The sequence below is a fragment of the Temnothorax longispinosus genome, chromosome 7, assembly GCF_030848805.1.
Source record: "Temnothorax longispinosus isolate EJ_2023e chromosome 7, Tlon_JGU_v1, whole genome shotgun sequence".
Lineage (NCBI taxonomy): Eukaryota > Metazoa > Arthropoda > Insecta > Hymenoptera > Formicidae > Temnothorax > Temnothorax longispinosus.
Genome location: NC_092364.1, coordinates 4669425 through 4690292, shown reverse-complemented (window position 1 = coordinate 4690292; position 20868 = coordinate 4669425). Strand labels below are relative to the sequence as shown.

Sequence of the window (20868 nt, the reverse complement as noted above, 5' to 3'; positions counted from 1 at the left end):
ATCAATAACGGAGTACTTTGATATATAATTGAGTATTTCTATGTTTTTATAAAAAATTGAAATTATAATTCTCGATAAAAATGCAAATAAAACTAAACAGAATTGCAAAAAGCACCTGATTTTCTTACTTGATCCTTGCTCAAAAGAAACGACACACAATTTTCCTTTTCTATTTATTCGTGTTCAAAGGTTCTCCTAAACCAAATGCCATACCAACGCCCTACCCGTCAATCGTTCTGCATCCAAAAGTAGTCTTTACCGCGAGTACGGTCGACAGACAATATATATTGTATAGGTATTTATTGATATAGCTTGATACCCGTGTTTCGCTACGGTATGTAACTACTTTAAATAAAAAAACCAAGTCGATATCTCACCGGCCCCAAGAGATATTGAGAAATCCGTGAAAACATATTACCTCCGTTTCACCCCCTTAAGGACTGAATTTTTAAAACTCCCTTCTCAGTGGATGCTTACGAAAAGAAGAAATATGCGCCCCCAATTTCATGAGTTTCTAGATTTAGTGGTTTAGGCTGGACGTTGGTGAGTCAGTCAGGACATTTCTTTATAGATTACAAGAATTACAGATATTACGCAACAGAAAAATTTAATAATGATATATCGCTACACGCGTAGTACTGTATTGTGTATGTATATATATATATATGTGTGTGTGTGTGTGTGTGTGTGTGTATATCTATATATATAGGTACATATACTAATTTAGTAGGTACAGCAATGTAAAGTAAATTTTAATAGCTTAAACATGTATTAAGAAATATATTTAAAAAGTTGTATTGTTCGAGAAGATAAATTTGAAAACGGAAATAAATTCGGTAAACTATGCGTCTTTCAGTAGATGTTTTTTAAACAAAATTATATAAATCTTCTAACACATTGCAATAAAGAAATAACTGAAATAATAATAAACAATTCAATAATATCAAGATACAAAACTGAAATTTAACAATACATTTATTTATTAAAATAAACATATTTTAAAATTTTCAGTATTTATCGAAATTTTCCGTAAATTAATTCTTGTCTTAACTAGACATACAGACTCGCGGTACGCTCTATTTAGCTTTAATATTATAGGTAAAGGTATTATTACTGTTATATTATTAAGCTTTATTTTAATATCTCTATGCAGAATAGCTAAAGGAACAGAATTACATATGAATAATTATTCAGTTTTATTTAGAAGATACTGATGACATTAATATATCATACAAAAAAATTACACAAAAAATCTTTTAATACATTTATTTCTTTAATTTTTCTCTTGAATATTTGTTTGTTATAAATTTCAAACAGTAGTTATTAAAATATAAATTGTATGTATATAAGACAGAATATAATATAAATTGTTACGTCATAGAACAGGCCTACAGCTGGTTTGCACATTTCAGTCGATCTTATACTTAGTATATACACTCTCTCTCTTCGCGTTTCGTAGCATCTAGGCTGTTTGCGGAAACATAAGATGCTTAAGCTCAGGAATGGTATTACATTGATGGTATTACTCTCCTACTGTCCTATCTTCAACGTTTAGATCTTCTCGTGTTTAACAACATACTTGTTTATTTGTTAGAATATGAAGTGACTTTCATGTACCGCATAAACAGTTGACGGTTACGTTTGGCAAATAAAATTCGCACAATAAAGATTTATTTTTCTTAACGCACGATTTATACTGTAATAAGCAATATATAATAATATAACGATATAATATACATGTATATCGCGGGAGCGTCTATATCTAAAAAAGAAACTCGGCGATACGGCTAAGGCACCACTTTGTAAAATACAAAGTTTTTTTTAAATATTTTTTTGTTTTTAAGGTTTATGTAATAAAGTTCTTATAAAAAGTTTTTAATTAAATAAATTATTCTCCTTAAATAAATTGCCAAAGTTAGGTATCATTTTTAGGCCTCAGAGATGATATATACCCCCTTGAAAAAATTTAAAATTTTATGTTTGCAATTTAAAAATGATTAAAGTGTGAATATTAATTTTTAAAATAACTGACGACTATCTTTCCAATATCAAAGAATAACGCAACACAAGAAGATTGAGACAAAAATTATTCCATATAATATTTTATCGAAAGAATGTTCTTTAATATATATGTATTTTGTGTCTAGTATATATATAAAATATATATAGTCACTATAACTCATATAAATATCAAACCATTTAAATATTTGTAACACAGTAGATATTAAATATACAAGATATTTTAAATCTATAAAACAGACTGATTTACCTTTGTCACGTTTCGTTACGTTCTAGTGTATTTAATCATAAAAAAAATAATATGTTAAATAAAGTATCGAATCTCTTTATCTTTGTAAAATAAATTAATAAATAACAATGTCGATTGCTACGAAAAGATACTTGAGATTAGGTATTGCAAAATGCAATAAAAGTCTCACAGAACCGCTATACACGATCCTATCTATAACCATTGAAACTGGTAAATATATGTATATATACATTTTTTTTAACAGCATTAATTGCCATTATTAAATAGTCGTTCATGGCGGTGCCGAATGTGAAGGTTGGCGTCAGCAATTTGAAACAGCACTGTGCTTCTCATCCGCATAATAAGACACTGTTACGACATCGCCACATTAATGAGACATTGACCCTAAAAAAAAATTTTTTTTATGAAATATGCAACAAGCGTGAGAATAGGTATGCAGGCAAAGTAATGTTTTTTACTAACTTTATTTTTGTGAGGGCTGTGAAGAAGCACACACTGCGTCATAAAGAACGCTACCATAGCGTTACCGCTTAATGCCGTAATGTGCTCGCGAACAATTGCCAAAACTTCCACCGCGAAACTGTGGGTGAAACCACTCAATCCACCATTCTGTAACACATCATTATCATCAGGATTTTAATAGTTGAATTTCTAACAATCCGTTGAGAATAATCGTCATTATGAACTCGCTCACCTCCCGTATCGATGTACTTTCGCGAATGAAAAAGACATATAAGTTGCCTTGATATCTCTCTATTCTTCCACCTAGTAGATAAGATAAAGGCGTTATATCCCGTATCTTCCTTTCAAAGGCACCTGTAATGAATTAAAATATGAAGAAAAAGTCTTGCATTTTTTACTGCTTAACATTATAAATTTAAAAATATACGTGTTGAAAACTTGAAAATATCAGGAAACGATAACAAGTGCAAATATTAAATTATATTATATATTTTTTTTTCTTTCAAGAAAAGGTTTTTACATGTTTACGTTTATGAGTAGTGAATGATGTTAAACGCGAAGGTAAGCGTGGTCTTTGCTTTTGTATAGAGGTACCACTTAAAGTGGCGGAATTTTCTATACAAGTGCGTGTTGCATTGTCGGATGTAACATTGTTCTCGAGATGATCCTCATCTAGGCTGAATTGAATATCATATCACTATCATCTGACAGAGGAAATAAAAAAATTAAGACCTTTGTTTTAAAAGATGTGGATGGCACTAGACTTTCAGCTAACAAAAATGTAGTAACTACATATGTATAATCGTGAATTGTAATATAAAATCCGATAATATACATATAATTTTCGATAAAAATGTAAATAAAACTTGTAAACAAAATTGCAAAAAGTATCTGATTTTCTTACTTGATCCTTGCTCAAGGAACGACACACAATTTTCCTTTTTATTTATTCGTGTTCAAAAGTTCTCCTAAACCAAGTGCCATACCAACGCTTTACCCGTCAATCGTCCTGCATCCAAAGTAGTCTTTATCGCGAGTACGGTCGACGGGCTGTATAAATTGTATAGGTATTTATTGATATAGCTTGATACTCGCTACGGTATGTAACTACTTTAAATAAAAAGAACCAAGTCGATATCTCATCGGGCCTAAGAGATATGGAGAAATTCGTGAAAACATATTTTACCTCGTTTCACCCCTTTAGGAGTTGAACTTATAAAGCTTTTTTCTTAGTGGATGCTTACGACATGGCAGGAATATGCGCCTCCAACTTCATGAAGTTTCTAGATTTAGGGGTTTAGGCTGGACGTTGATGAGTCAGTTAATCAGTCAGGACATTTGTTTTTATATATATAGATTTTAAGAATTATAGGTATTACGCAACAGAAAACTTTAATGATGACATATTGTTACACGCGTAGTACCTACTGTGCTGTGTGTTTGTATATATAAATACATATACCAATTTAGTATAAGGTAGAGCAATGTGAAAACAAATTTTAATAGCTTAAATATGTTTTAAGAAATATATTTAAAAAGTTGTATTATTTAACGAGACAAATTTAAAAACGGAAATAAATGCGGTAAACTATGCGTCTTTCAATAGATGTTTTTTAAATAAAATTATATAAATCTTCTAACACTTTGCAATAAAGAAATAACTGAAATAATAATAAACAATTCAATAATATCAAGATACAAAACTGAAATTTAACAATACATTTATTTATTAAAATAAATATATTTTAAAATTTTCAGTACTTATCGAAATATTCCGTAAATTAATTTTTGTTTAACTAGACATACAGACGCGCTATTTAGCTAACATTACAGGTAAAGGTACTATTACTGTCACATTATTAAGCTTCATTTTAATATCTCTATGCAGAATAGCTGAAGGAACAGAATTACATATAAACAATTATTCAGTTTTGTTTAGAAGATAGGTACTGATGACATTAATATATCAGATACAAAAAAATTACACAAAAAATTCTTCTAATACATTTATTTCTTTAATTTTTCTCTTGAATATTTGTTTGTTATAAATTTCGAACAGTAGTTATTAAAATATAAATTGAATGTATATAGGACAGAATATAATATAAATTGTTACATCATAGAACAGGCCTACAGCTGGTCTGCACATTTCAGCCGATCTTATATCTACTACATTCTCCCTCCTCAAGTTTCGTAGCATCTAGGCTGTTTCCGGAAACATAAGATGATTGAGCTCAGGGATGGTATTATATTGAGAAAAAAAATGAACTGTATGGTTGATTCAACAATTATAAGTTATACTAAGAGAGGTATAGTTATTCTATAGTTTATTCATGTCATCTATCAACATTTTTAAACTAAGAATTAATTACTTTGACCAATGTTTAGTTGAATGTATCAGACTAAATATTTTAGTTTGATGAAATACATTTTGCGTTTTTCAATGAACTTTTTTTTCTCAGTGTAGCTATAAATAGTGCGCCTTCGCGCGCGCCTGAGTGTGTATGTGTGTGGTGTGTAATAGGATATATATTACATATTATATAATTATACATACATTACATATATTTTAATTATATAAATATGTATAATATATGTATAATATATTATATTATATTATATTATTACATGGATTTTATATGCACATTAATAACAATTATGACCAGTGAATACACCAGCGCAAACTCGCCAAAGTTTCACACAGGCATATGATTTATAAGTTATTACCTTCTCTTAGCTTAGCTCGAACCTTTTATAGCTTCGTGAACAACATGTATGCCACGAAACGAGAGGAGTGAAGTTAATAGTAAGCAATATCGGCCGTAAATTTACTGTATACCTGTATGTCATTTTGTATCAATCAGGATAAACTTATTTTAACTTCATTTTCGACATATCATCTTCCGTCAGTTAATATATATATATATATATATATACACGGAGAAAATTTTATAGTAAATATTACTATGGTGTCGCACTAGCTGCGGACCATCGAGGAATTTTAAGTTAAATTACTATGTTTATGGTAAAAATTACGTTATTTTATCGTTTTTAAAACAATAATTATAGTATTTTAACTTGAAATTCCTCGATGGTCCGCAGCTAGTGCGACACCATAGTAATATTTACTATAAAATTTTCTCCGTGTATATATAGAACATTTGTTGTATAATCATGCTCTATGTTCCAATGCAACCCCAAGAATGGATGATAATTCGTTTATGGTTTCAGGAAGCATTTTAGAACGATTATCATCAGCACGCTCCCTAAATCGTGTGATGGCCGACTGACGAGTTTCTTCCCATTCGTACAAATCGCGGAATATTGGGCAGGCATATTTCGGCGAACAATATTCGTTGCAGACAAAATTTAAAGCGGTCTCTGTTATTCGTCCGTCATCTGACCATTTATTTTTGATACACAATCGCAGCCAGAGAAACCTGCGAGATACGTGCGCGATATGTTACTCAACTACAAAACAATCTGAATATAGAAAAGTATATTTACTTGATTTCACAAATAGGCATCAGGATATCCATAAGAAGACATTCTATCAATCGTAATTTGGCTGGCGAAAGATCCGGAAGATCCGTAGGCGGCAATGTAAGTAAATAGGTTAAAAATTCTATTTTAACTATTTCATTAGTATTACGTGTTACTTCTAGAATCAGATTACGACTCTTCTCGTCTTCTTTTTCGACGACCAAGCTGTCCGCTTTATGATGCCAATCAGTTTTCTTTATAGCCATGAAACCGCGATAAGAAGGTGGGATACCTGGTTGATTAAACCATTCATCCCACTTTACAGAATCTAACACCTAGCCACAAGATAAAAGTTTAAGTTGTTATTCGCTGTTTAATACACAAAAATTAAGAACTATATGTTTATTTCCATAAAAATTTTGTTACCCCGTGTTTCTCTTTAAAATGATCATACAGGGATTCCTTAAAATCATTAGTTGTTAGGTATTCTGAAGGGCCGACAATACGACGTTCCAAAAAACAATCTACAAGAAAATTCCAGAAATCTGTGGGGCCACCTAAGAGATCTTGTAAGTAGTTCAAAAACACACACCCTTGTTCCGACACGTATTTGATAATATTCATGGGCAATTTCGTCGAATCTCTATGTACTAAAGAGTCGGTGCTGTGTTCCTCTTGCTGTAATAGTAATTCAGTTTCAGAAAATAGTGTAAAATTATGTAAATGTAACTCTAATAGTATAATTCAGTTTCAAAAAATAGTGTAGTAAATATGTAGTAGAAATGGATATGAAGTGGAAAGCACACGTATGAAATGAAAAATAATATTATCAATCATATTCAATACATTTCTTTCTGTAATTTTATCCAAGAAAAATTAATACTTTACCATATTCAGCACATTGTTAATGGCTTTTATTTCTAGAAATTCGCGGATATCATTGTTGTGTATCACATTATTTATAGAATTCCTATAAATGAATGTACTAAGGCCTTTAATCAACCACAAGTCTTCGAAATCTTTAATCGGAACTATTTTTCCTATCCAGGTCTCAATGATGTTTTGAACAATTGTACTGATCATAAAATAACGTCCTTGAAGTGAAGTTGACGACACGAATGTCATATGAGGACATTGCATATCGAATTTCGGCACATTTGATGGAAGCACACATACATTGACTTCATTGCTTTCATCTACAGATATTATTTTATAAATATATTAAGAATAAAATAGTAATGAAAGGAACAAGATTGACAATTTCTTATAAAATAAAATGCATCTAAACATATTATACATATAAACTGAAACGACAAATTAAGTTGACATATTACCCATCATATTATAGAAATGAAACGAATTTTGGATGTCAGGCGGCATGTTTATTTCGTTATTATTAAAAGCACTTGTAATCTCCCCAAAATATTCGCCTCCAGTCATCCACAAGTTGTATTTTAGATTCCCAGTACTGATCTCCTTTCTTAGTTTACCTACTATAATATACATCTCATACGGTGCCATTCCTATATCTCCTTCGTCGTAGTGAAATATGTATTCATCTGGGATGTGAACACTTCTTCGTTTATTCCCAGGCATCATAACGTCAAGACCGCTTGGTACAGTAATCTAAAAAATGTAAAGTAAACATCAATAAAAGTTGAATAGGTAAATCATTCTGTAAATAGATAAAGTAGTAAATATAAAAGTATAAAATTATAATTGCAATTTTACATGCTCACACTTATCTCTTTAACATATATGTTATACCTTTCACTTTGACGTTTTATTACTTTTATTAATAATATCAATGACAATCAATCAGACATTACTGTGCTTACAAATATATACGAAATGCATACTGCAATGTTTAAATTCTTACCTTCGAATATAATCTGATTCTATTTAATGGTGTATCTTGACAGGGAAATATAGCTCTGGCATATGTAAGCTGAAAATATTGATTTGTGAGTACAATACACGTTGATATAGGAGAACTAAATCATTTTTTTATAATTCACCTTGGTGTTAGATATCAAGAGCGGATGTGTAAAATCGGAAGTTTGATGCTCTTTTAGCCAATACAGTGCAGGAGAGTCTGATCTTGTCTTATAGTCAATCCGAATTGTATAACTGAAAATACGATATATACATCGTCATATATACATATAAAATATCTGTATCAATAATTTCGAAAATCTATGTACTTGTCGAACATATTCTATACTTACATATTATCACTTTTCGTTTTTTTAGAGCTTGAAAGGCCTGGGTCTGCACTATCCACGTTTGGTAGGGTAATCTTAAGTTTTCTGCCAAAGTTATCATCATGCGGATTTTCCAAATAAGTAAAAGTTAACTTTGACCCAATATGTCTGCTATCACCTTTTCTAACATCAGTTATTTCAAGATTGTAGGTATCTAAAACCTAATTACTTGATATTATTAACTAAACTGAAATATATATATATTATATATATGTATACTGAAATTAAAAGAAAATGTTTACTAACTAGTTCGTTATACGTCGGTGCTTTCTTTTCTACCGTCAATAATGCATAGCCTTCAAGAACTTGACTTTGAAAATTCACGGTTAAGTATAAGTTAGTCTTAGTCACAGCAACGTGGTCTAATAAATAACAATTTATAGAAAGTAAAACTCAAATACTTAACAAGACAATATATAAATAATAATTATAAGTACGTGTCGAGAAATATAATACATTACAATTAAATATAATTTTAAAACCCTATAGGATATAGTTCTTAGTAGGGAAATTTCAATAGCGTTATGAAATGTTTGACATATTTTTTGTATTTAAAGAAACAATGACCTTGCTACAGTGAAACAATGGCATAATTTACAAAATTGTGCGGATTATATTTAAAAACTTGGAGATACGAACGACAGCGCCGCATTTCAATACCGATAAACTTGTAATTACCCGATATCAGTGTTTTATTTTTCTTTAGAAAACATAACGAAAATAAAGGTTTAATATTTAATATTATACTTATATAAAAAATTACGTAGTTAATATACCTGGTCTCGAATAAGAATACGGAATATCATCTCTTGCAGGTAGCTGATCCATTTTAAAATTTGTGTGAACCTTTCCAAATGCGTACCAACAATAGAATAACTATATCATCAAATTAAGAACAGTATCGCTCGCTCTCTTCCCTCTCCAACTGATCCCTCTCCTACTGTCCTACCTTCAACGTTTAAATTTTCTTGTGTTTAACAACATATTTGTTTATTTGTTAGAGTATGAAGTGACTTTCATGTACCGCATAAACAGTTGACGGTTACGTTTGGCAAATAAAATTCGCACAATAAAGATTTATTTTTCTTAACGCACGATTTATACTGTAATAAGCAATATATAATAATATAACGATATAATATACATGTATATCGCGGGAGCGTCTATATCTAAAAAAGAAACTCGGCGATACGGCTAAGGCACCACTTTGTAAAATAAAAAGTTTTTAAAAATATTTGTTTGCTCTTTAAGGTTTATGTAATAAAGTTCTTATAAAAAGTTTTCGATTGAGTAAATTATTCTCCTTAAATAAATTGCCAAAGTTAGATATCATTTTTATGTCTCAGAGATGATAAGTACGTTCTTGAAAAAATTTAAAATTTTATGTTTGCGATTTAAAAATGATTAAAGTTTGAATATTAATTTTTGAGATAACCGACGACTATCATTCCAATATCAAATAATAACGCAACAGGAGGAGATTGAGACAAAAATTATTCCACAATATTTTATCGAAAAATTGTTCTTTAAGTCGGAATAAAATTCTCATCATGTTAGTGTGGCAAAATGGAGCAAATAGGATCATTCGTAGCAATGTGACAATATTTTCCACTTGTCCTGGTTGACCAGAGGTTTACTCGAGAACCTGTGCCGAATCACCCTGACTCGAATTATCATATTTTCATTCGCGTCTCATTTTATTGTAATATCTTCAAACGTTGTCATAATGTCTTGCAACAAAAATATATCATATAAAATGATATTTCAGTACAAATGTTTGTAACAATGGAAACGAAAGCTATGCAAACTCGTGCGATTGCATTTGCCGTAAATATGGAAAGCGTCAATTTTAACAATAAATATACTCATTATTTTACTGAACGCGTTCTGGCGTAAGTTTCTAAAATTTATGAAATAAATAATTGATAAATAATGAAAGTTATGAAATAAACATTTTATTACAATTCGAAACGATTGGTTATATATTATTCGAACGACGAAAGCATGATTTATTCAAGTATGTTTCGTGCTCGACCGGATTCAGCGGAGCGCGATTTATGCCGGTACCACAGAAAGATTGCGAAACGAAAAGAGGGCTGCGGATGAGAGAAACGACTTACTTTACCGCGATTAATTTGCACCGGGACCTCTTGTCACACTTGACGGATACTGTCGTGGTTCGAATCGCTCGGAAATCTTGAGGCGTCAATAGTCTGCCGCAAACGCGAGACGGAGATCTTGCCGAGCATCGATTTGATGCCCTTACGACAGAAATCTTGCGGTCGAAAAAATCTTGCTCGCGAGGCAGACTCCGAGCGCGAACGCGATTCGATAACAGAGATTTCGTGTGAGCTTCTTGGATAAGCTCGATACTCACTCGTGGAGAATACTATATCTCTCTGGACACTGCCGCACTTAGATGATTGGGCGGCGATGTCGCGCACAAATAATCGGTTGAGAATGTTGCGTTCACCTGTAATGAATTAAAATACAACGAAAAAATCTTGCATTTTTTACCGCTTAGCATATTATAAATTTAAAAATATACGTGTTGAAAACTTGAAAGTATCAGGAAACGATAACAAGTGCAAATATTAAATTATATATTATATATATATTTTTTTTTTCTTTTAAGAAAATATTTTTACATGTTTACGTCTATGAGCAGTGAATGATTTTAAACGCAAAGGTGAGCGTGGTCTTCGCTTTTGTATAAGGGTACCACTTAAAGAGGCGGAATTTTTTATACAAGTGCGTGTTGCATTGTCGGATGTAACATTGTTCTCAAGATGATCCTCATCTAGGCTGAATTGAATATCATATCACTATCATCTGACAGAGGAAATAAAAAAATTAAGACCTTTGTTTTAAAAGATGTGGATGGCACTAGACGTTCAGCTAACAAAAATGTAGTAACTACGTATGTATAATCGTGAATTGTAATATAAAATCCGATAATGTACATATACATATAATTTTCGATAAAAATGTAAATGAAACTTGTAAACAGAATTGCAAAAAGTACCTGATTTTCTTATACTTGATCTTTGCTCAAAGAACGATACACAATTTTCCTTTTATATTTATTCGTGTTCAAAGGTTCTCCTACTCCAAGTGCCATACCAACGCCCTACCCGTCAATCGTCCGGCATTTAATAAAGTATAGTTTTTATCGCGAATACGGTCGACAGACAATATAGATTGTATAGGTATTTATTGATACCCGTGTTTTGTTACGGTATGTAACTATTTTAAAATAAAAAGAACCAAGTCGATTTCTCATCGGGCCTAAGAGATATGGAGAAATTCGTGAAAACATATTTTACTTTATTTCACCCCCTTAGGGTTGAACTTATAAAGCTTTCTTCTTAGCGGATGCTTACAACATGGCAAAAATATGCGTCAATTTCATGAGTCTCTAGATTTAGGGGTTTAGGCTAGACGTTGGTGGGTCAGTCAGTCAGTTAGGACATTTGTTTTTATATACCTATATATAGATTACAAGAATTAAGATATTACGCAACAAAAAAATTTAATGATGACATATCGCTGCACACGTAGTATTGTGTTGTATGTGTGTATATATAGGTACATGTACCAATTTACTATAAGGTAGAGCAATGTGAAGTAAATTTTAATAGCTTAAATATGTTTTAAGAAATATATTTAAAAAGTTGTATTGTTCGAGAAGATAAATTTGAAAACGGAAATAAATTCGGTAAACTATGCGTCTTTCAATAGATGTTTTTTAAACAAAACTATATAAATCTTCTAACACATCGCAATAAAGAAATAACTGAAATAATAATAAACAATTCAATAATTTGTCAAAATACAAAACTGAAATTTTACACAATACATTTATTTATTAAAATAAATATATTTTAAAATGTTCAGTATTTATCGAAATATTCTGTAAATTAATTATTGTCTTAACTAGACATACAGACGCGCGGTACGCTTTATTTAGCTTTAATATTATAGGTAAAGGTACTATTACTGTTACATTATTAAGCTTTATTTTAATATCTCTATGCAGAATAGCTAAAGGAACAGAATTACATATAAATAATTATTCAGTTTTATTTAGAAAATACTGATGACATTAATATATCATACAAAAAAATTACACAAAGAATCTTCTAATACATTTATTTCTTTAATTTTTCTCTTGAATATTTGTTTGTTATAAATTTCGAACAGTAGTTATTAAAATATAAATTGAATGCATATAAAACAGAATATAATATAAATTGTTACATCATAGAACAGGCCTATAGCTGGTTTGCACATTTCAGCCGATCTTATACCTACTACATCCTCCCCTCTCGGGTTTCGTAGCATCTAGGCTGTTTGCGGAAACATAAGATGCTTGAGCTCAGGGATGGTATTATATTGAAAAAAAAAAATGGACTGTACGCGCGGACTAAATTTGTATAATTGTTGATCCAATGGTTGATTCAACAATTATTAAGTTATACTAAAAGAGGTATAGTTATTCTATAGTTTATTCATGTCATCTATCAACATTTTTAAACTAAGAATTAGTTACTTTAACCAATGTTTAGTTGAATGTATCAGACTAAATATTTTAGTTTGATGAAATACATTTAGCGTTTTTCAATGAATTTTTTTTCTCAGTGTAGCTATAAATAGTGCGCCCTCGCGCGCGCCTGAGTGTGTATGTGTGGTGTGTAATAGGATATACATTACATATTATATAAATGTATGTATAATTATTATACATACATTACATATATTTTAATTATATAAATATGTATAATATATGTATAATATATTATATTATATTATATTATTACATGGATTTTATATGCACATATAATAACAATTATGACCAGTGAATACACCAGCGCAAACTCGCCAAAGTTTCACACAGGCATATGATTTATAAGTTATTACTTTCTCTTAGCTTAGCTCGAACCTTTTATGGCTCCGTGAACAACATGTATGCCACGAAACGAGAGGAGTGAAGTTAATAGTAAGCAATATCGGCCGTAAATTTACTGTATACCTGTATGTCATTTTGTATCAATCAGGATAAACTTATTTTAACTTCATTTTCGACATATCATCTTCCGTCAGTTAATATATATATATATATAGGACATTTGTTGTATAATCATGCTCTATGTTCCAATGCAACCCCAAGAATGGATGATAATTCGTTTATGGTTTCAGGAAGCATTTTAGAACGATTATCATCAGCACGCGCCCTAAATCGTGTGATGGCCGACTGACGAGTTTCTTCCCATTCGTACAAATCGCGGAATATTGGGCAGGCATATTTCGGCGAACAATATTCGTTGCAGACAAAATTTAAAGCGGTCTCTGTTATTCGTCCGTCATCTGACCATTTATTTTTGATACACAATCGCAGCCAGAGAAACCTGCGAGATACGTGCGCGATATGTTACTCAACTACAAAACAATCTGAATATAGAAAAGTATATTTACTTGATTTCACAATAAGGCCGCATTTCCAGAATAATACTTTCTATCAATCGTAATTTGGCTGGCGAAAGATCCGTAGGCAATGTAAGTAAATAGGTTAAAAATTCTATTATAACTATTTCATCTGCAGTATGTGTTACTTTTAGAATCAGACTACGACTCTCCTCGTCTTCTTTTTCGACGATCAAGCTGTCCGCTTTATGATGGCAATCAGTTTTCTGTATAGCCATGGAACCGCGATAAGAAGGTGGGATACCTGGTTGATTAAACCATTCATCCCACTTTACAGAATCTAACACCTAGCCACAAGATAAAAGTTTAAGTTGTTATTCGCTGTTTAATACACAAAAATTAAGAACTATATGTTTATTTCCATAAAAATTTTGTTACCCCGCGTTTCTCTTTAAAATGAGCATACAGGGAATCCTTAAAATCATTAGTTGTTAGGTATTCTGAACCGCTGACATCACGATAGTTGAAAAAACTCTTTTCAAGAAAATTCCAGAAATCTGTGGGGCCACCTAAGAGATCTTGTAAGTAGTTCAAAAACACACACCCTTGTTCCGACACGTATTTGATAATATTCATGGGCAATTTCGTCGAATCTCTATGTACTAAAGAGTCGGTGCTGTGTTCCTCTTGCTGTAATAGTAATTCAGTTTCAGAAAATAGTGTAAAATTATGTAAATGTAACTCTAATAGTATAATTCAGTTTCAAAAAATAGTTTAATAAATATGTAGTAGAAATGGATATGAAGTGAAAAGCACACGTATGAAATGGAAAATAATATTATCAATCATATTCAATACATTTCTTTCTGTAATTTTATCCAAGAAAAATTTATACTTTACCATATTCAGCACATTGTTAACGGCTTTTATTTTTAGAATTTCGCGGATATCATTGTTGTGTATCTCATTATTTATAGAATTCCTATAAATGAATGTACTAAGGCCTTTAATCAACCACAAGTCTTTGAAATCTTTAATCGGAACTATTTTTTCTATCCAGGTCTCAATGATGTTTTGAACAATTGTATCGATTATAGAATAACGTCCTTGAAGTGAAGTTGACGACAGAAATGTCATATGAGGACATTGCATATCGAATTCCGGCACATTTGATGGAAGCACACATACATTGACTTCATTGTCTTTATCAGCTACAGATAATATTTTATAAATATATTAAGAATAAAATAGTAATGAAAGGAACAAAATTGACAATTTCTTATAAAATAAAATGCATCTAAACATATTATACATATAAACTGAAACGACAAATTAAGTTGACATATTACCTATCATATTATTGAAATGAATCGAATTTTTTATTTTAGGCGGCATGATATCGTTATTAAAAGCACTTATGATCGACTCCATCAAATATTCGCCTCCAGTCGTCCACAAGTTGTATTTTAGATACCCAGTACTGACCAAGTTTCTTAGTTTACCTACTATAATATACATCTCATACGGTGCCATTCCTATATCTTTTTTGTAGTTAAATTTGTATTCATCTTGGTTGTCATCACATCTTGTTTTAATCCCAGGCATCATAACGTCACAACCGCTTGGTATAACAATCTAAAAAATGTAAAGTAAACATCAATAAAAGTTGAATAGGTAAATCATTCTGTAAATAGATAAAGTAGTAAATATAAAAGTATAAAATTATAATTGCAATTTTACATGCTCACACTTATCTCTTTAACATACTTGTTATACTTTTCACTTTAACGTTTTATTACTTTTATTAATAATATCAATGTCAATCAATCAGACATTACTGTGCTTACAAATATATACGAAATGCATACTGCAATGTTTAAATTCTTACCCTCGAATATAATCTGATTCTATTTAATGGTGTATCTTGACAGGGAAATATAGCTCTGGCATATGTAAGCTGAAAATATTGATTTGTGAGTACAATACACGTTGATATAGGAGAACTAAATCATTTTTTTATAATTCACCTTGGTGTTAGATATCAAGAGGGGATGTGTAAGATCGGAAGTTTGATGCTCTTTTAGCCAATACAGTGCAGGAGAGTCTGGCCTTGTCTTATACTCAATCCAAATTGTATAACTGAAAATACGATATATACATCGTCATATATACATATAAAATATCTGTATCAATAATTTCGAAAATCTATGTATTGTCAAACATATTCTATACTTACTTATTATCATTAACTTTCGCTCTTTTAGCTCTTTTAGCTTTTTTAGAGGTTGAAGGGCTTGGGTCTGCACTATCCACGTTTGGTAAGGTAATCTTAAGTTTTCTGCCAAAGTTATCATCATGCGGATTTTTTTCATAAGTAAAAGTTAACTCTGGCCCAAAATCACTGGTGTCACCTTTTCTAACATCAGTTATTTCAAGATTGTAGGTATCTAAAACCTAATTGCTTGATATTATTAACTAAACTGAAATATATATATTATATATATGTATACTAAAATTAAAAGAAAAAGTTTACTAACTAGTTCGTTACACTTCGACTCTTTCTTCTCTATTGTCAACATTGCAAGGCCTTCAAGAACTTGATTTTGAAAATTCACTTTTAAGTATAAGTTAGTCTGAGTCACAGCAACGTGGTCTAATAAATAACAATTTATAGGAAGTAAAACTCAAATACTTAACAAGACAATATATAAATAACAATTAAAAGTACGTGTCGAGAAATATAATATATTACAATTACAAATATAATTTTAAAACCCTATATAGGATATAGTTTTTAGTAGAGAATTTAGTAGAGAAATTTCAATAGCGTTATGAAATGTTTAACATATATTTTTAGTATTTAAAGAAACAATGACCTTGCTACAGTGAAACAATGGCATAATTTACAAAATTGTGCGGATTATATTTAAAAACATGGAGATACGAACGACAGCGCCGCATTTCAATACCGATAAACTTGTAATTACCCGATATCAGTGTTTTATTTTTCTTTAGAAAACATAACGAAAATAAAGATTTAATATTTAATATTATACTTATACTTATATAAATAATTACGTAATTAATATACCTGGGTTCGAATAAGAATACGGAATATCATCTCCTGCAGGTAGCTGATCCATTTTAAAATTTGTGTGAACTTTTCCAAATGCGTACCGACAATAGAATAACTATATCATCAAATTAAGAACAGTATCGCTCGCTCTCTTCCCTCTCCAACTGATCCCTCTCCTACTGTCCTACCTTCAACGTTTAAATTTTCTCGTGTTTAACAACATATTTGTTTATTTATTAGAGTATGAAGTGACTTCCATGTACCGCATAAACAGTTGACGGTTACGTTTGGCAAATAAAATTCGCACAATAAAGATTTATTTTTCTTAACGCACGATTTATACTGTAATAAGCAATATATAATAATATAACGATATAATATACAGTATATCGTGGGAGCGTGTATATCTAAAAAAAACATCAGCTCGGCGATACGGCTAAGGCACCACTTTGTAAAATAAAAAGTTTTTAAAAATATTTTTTTGCTCTTTAAGGTTTATGCAATAAAGTTCTTATAAAAAGTTTTCGATTCAGTAAATTATTTTCCTTAAATAAATTGCCAAAGTTAGGTATCATTTTTAGGCCTCAGAGATGATAAGTACGCCCTTGAAAAATTTAAAATTTTATGTTTGCGATTTAAAAATGATTAAAGTTTAAATATTAATTTTTGAAGTAACCGACGACTATCATTCCAATATCAAAGAATAACGCAACACGAGGAGATTGAGACAAAAATTATTCCACAATATTTTATCAAAAGAATGTTCTTTAAATCGAAATAAAATTCTCATCATGTTAGTGTGGCAAAATGGAGCAAATAGGATCATTCGTAGCAATGTGACAATATTTTCCACTTGTCCTGGTTGACCAGAGGTTTACTCGAGAACCTGTGCCGAATCACCCTGACTTGAATTATCATATTTTCATTCGCGTCTCATTTTATTGTAATATCTTAAAACGTTGTCATAATGTCTTGCAACAAAAATATATCATATAAAATGATATTTCAGTACAAATGTTTGTAACAATGGAAACGAAAGCTATGCAAACTCGTGCGATTGCATTTGCCGTAAATATGGAAAGCGTCAATTTTAACAATAAATACTCATTATTTTACTGAACGCGTTCTGGCGTAAGTTTCTAAAATTTATGAAATAAATAATTGATAAATAATGAAAGTTATGAAATAAACATTTTATTACAATTCGAAACGATTGGTTATATATTATTCGAACGACGAATGCATGATTTATTCAAGTATGTTTCGTGCTCGACCGGATTCAGCGGAGCGCGATTTATGCCGGTACCACAGAAAGATTGCGAAACGAAAAGAGGGCTGCGGATGAGAGAAACGACTTACTTTACCGCGATTAATTTGCACCGGGACCTCTTGTCACACTTGACGGATACTGTCGTGGTTCGAATCGCTCGGAAATCTTGAGGCGTCAATAGTCTGCCGCAAACGCGAGACGGAGATCTTGCCGAGCATCGATTTGATGCCCTTAACGACAGAAATCTTGCGGTCGAAAAAATCTTGCTCGCGAGGCAGTCTCCGAGCGCGAACGCGATTCGATAACAGAGATTTCGTGCGAGCTTCTTGGATAAGCTCGATACTCACTCGTGGAGAATCTCTCTGGACACTGCCGCACTTGGATGATTGGGCGGCGATGTCGCGCACAAATCCGTTGAGAATGTTGCGTTAAGCCGAGAGAACTTGCTTCTGATACGTGCAAAACCAGTGTGCCGCGATCGTTCTCTTCAGTCGAGAAGGTTCTCGAGGGCCGAAAACGAAGGCGAGATGCGGAACGCGGCGCTCTCTGATTGATCATCCGACGATTGACGGAGTTGCGCTGTGGGCACAATTTTCGCGAACAAAGACACTGCGCGTGTCAAGAGTTGCGCCGTGTTCCGATTCTCGACAATTTTGGCATGCGCGCACCTGTACGTGGGGCGGGATCGACGCGTGATCTACCACGCGGGACGGCGTGATCGACAACCCCATGTGGATCGAATCCGTGCCGCGAGACTGACAGTAGGCACGTCGCAGTCAGCCTCGCGGCCCGATTACATAGAGAATATGTTCGATCCTTAACAAAGTACAATTGCAATAAATAACATTCATTCTGTATGACTTAATCTTGAATACACGTTCAAGCAATTTTTTCATAATTATCATTTTCTAATTATCATTTTTCCGTAAATTGCGCAAAAATGTTTATTAGCGATACATGTTTTTACAGGATTAAATGTGACCAATAATTGAAAAAATTGAAAACGCCGAACAAGCGTTGTCCTTTTATCATTGGTCACTCCGTTTGCTATCAAACTTAATAATAATATTCGTCTTTAAATAATTTCTTATAAACCGTTCACCTTTCCTATTAATAGTTTTTTCAAGTATCAACACAAACAAAGGTATAGGTGATCTAAAGATGTTTCATATTTAATTATTTAAGACAACAATTCTGCCTTTTTTTCTGCCTTTAATTTCATAAACTTCGAAAAACCAAATGAGAACCGCGATTACGCCAAGTCTATTAGCTATACCCTGTGTCATGCAGAATATATCTTATATATTCTTTCAGTTTTAAAGGCACCTAGTTACAAAACTTATTTCGGAAATAATTTTAATGTCCGAAAAAGATAAATTGCTTCGTTTAATATCCTGCAGCCTTTAACATAATTCATCTATACACATTATTCCTTAAATAGTTAGATTTAATTACATATTTTCTTTAATATTTTTAGAGAAGCTTTCGAAAGAAGAATATGTACATTCTACATATTAATATTTTATTTATGTATTAATATCCTTATTTAAGTAGTCTATCATTTGTAGCGCAATCGGCAAAGAAAAATAAATTTATATATTTCTGTTGAGTCTACATAGTTACAATTAGTTTAAGCTTTTTATGTGTAGAACCATTATCTTTCCGATTGTACTATCAATAACGGAGTACTTTGATATAATTGAGTATTTCTATGTTTTTATAAAAAATTAAAATTATAATTCTCGATAAAAATGCAAATAAAACTAAACAGAATTGCAAAAAGCACCTGATTTTCGTACTTGATCCTTGCTCAAAAGGAACGACACACAATTTTCCTTTTATATTTATTCGTGTTCAAAGGTTCTCCTAAACCAAATGCCATACCAACGCTCTACCCGTCAATCGTTCTGCATCCAAAAGTAGTCTTTACCGCGAGTACGGTCGACAGACAATATATATTGTATAGGTATTTATTGATATAGCTTGATACCCGTGTTTCGCTACGGTATGTAACTACTTTAAATAAAAAAACCAAGTCGATATCTCACCGGGCCTAAGAGATATTGAGAAATCCGTGAAAAAATATTACCTCCGTTTCACCCCCTTAAGGATTGAATTTTTAAAACTCCCTTCTCAGTGGATGCTTACGAAAGGAAGAAATATGCGCCCCCAATTTCATGAGTTTCTAGATTTAGTGGACATTTCTTTATAGATTACAAGAATTACAGATATTACGCAACAGAAAAATTTAATAATGATATATCGCTACACGCGTAGTACTGTGTATGTATATATATATATATGTGTGTGTGTGTGTGTATATCTATATATATAGGTACATATACTAATTTAGTAGGTACAGCGATGTAAAGTAAATTTTAATAGCTTAAACATGTATTAAGAAATATATTTAAAAAGTTGTATTGTTCGAGAAGATAAATTTGGAAACGGAAATAAATTCGGTAAACTATGCGTCTTTCAGTAGATGATTTTTAAACAAAATTATATAAATCTTCTAACACGTTGCAATAAAGAAATAACTGAAATAATAACAAACAATTCAATAATATCAAGATACAAAACTGAAATTTAACAATAAATTTATTTATTAAAATAAACA

At 31.3% G+C, this 20868-nt stretch overlaps 2 protein-coding genes and 1 long non-coding RNA gene across 5 annotated transcripts; all 3 read right to left on the bottom strand.

Moving 5' to 3' along the window:
• Positions 1 to 2278: 2278 nt before the first annotated feature.
• On the bottom strand, positions 2279 to 3506 carry LOC139816796 (uncharacterized). The gene is made up of 3 exons (XR_011733089.1): positions 2964 to 3506; positions 2732 to 2878; positions 2279 to 2653 (listed from the first exon to the last, which is right to left on the bottom strand). It is a non-coding gene; the product is annotated as an uncharacterized lncRNA (long non-coding RNA).
• A 1244-nt stretch (positions 3507 to 4750) lies between these two features.
• LOC139816014 (leukotriene A-4 hydrolase-like) lies at positions 4751 to 12038 on the bottom strand. Of its 2 annotated transcripts, none has more exons than XM_071783304.1 (11): positions 10856 to 12038; positions 9255 to 9427; positions 8725 to 8840; positions 8443 to 8639; positions 8233 to 8344; positions 8094 to 8162; positions 7549 to 7840; positions 7103 to 7410; positions 6641 to 6892; positions 6239 to 6549; positions 4751 to 6171 (listed from the first exon to the last, which is right to left on the bottom strand). In XM_071783304.1, the coding sequence occupies exons 2-11, from the start codon at positions 9304 to 9306 to the stop codon at positions 5904 to 5906; spliced, it is 1977 nt and encodes a 658-aa protein (XP_071639405.1). In that variant the 5' UTR covers positions 9307 to 9427; positions 10856 to 12038; the 3' UTR covers positions 4751 to 5903. The 2 variants fall into 2 exon arrangements, with proteins under 2 accessions (XP_071639405.1, XP_071639406.1); XM_071783305.1 differs by lacking the exon at positions 10856 to 12038 and adding an exon at positions 10599 to 10849.
• A 591-nt stretch (positions 12039 to 12629) lies between these two features.
• Positions 12630 to 18981, bottom strand: LOC139816013 (leukotriene A-4 hydrolase-like). Of its 2 annotated transcripts, none has more exons than XM_071783301.1 (11): positions 18338 to 18981; positions 16994 to 17166; positions 16440 to 16555; positions 16139 to 16356; positions 15930 to 16041; positions 15791 to 15859; positions 15252 to 15537; positions 14803 to 15113; positions 14341 to 14592; positions 13954 to 14249; positions 12630 to 13886 (listed from the first exon to the last, which is right to left on the bottom strand). In XM_071783301.1, the coding sequence occupies exons 2-11, from the start codon at positions 17043 to 17045 to the stop codon at positions 13619 to 13621; spliced, it is 1980 nt and encodes a 659-aa protein (XP_071639402.1). In that variant the 5' UTR covers positions 17046 to 17166; positions 18338 to 18981; the 3' UTR covers positions 12630 to 13618. The 2 variants fall into 2 exon arrangements, with proteins under 2 accessions (XP_071639402.1, XP_071639403.1); XM_071783302.1 differs by having other exon boundaries at positions 18596 to 18981.
• Between the last annotated feature and the right edge of the window lie 1887 nt (positions 18982 to 20868).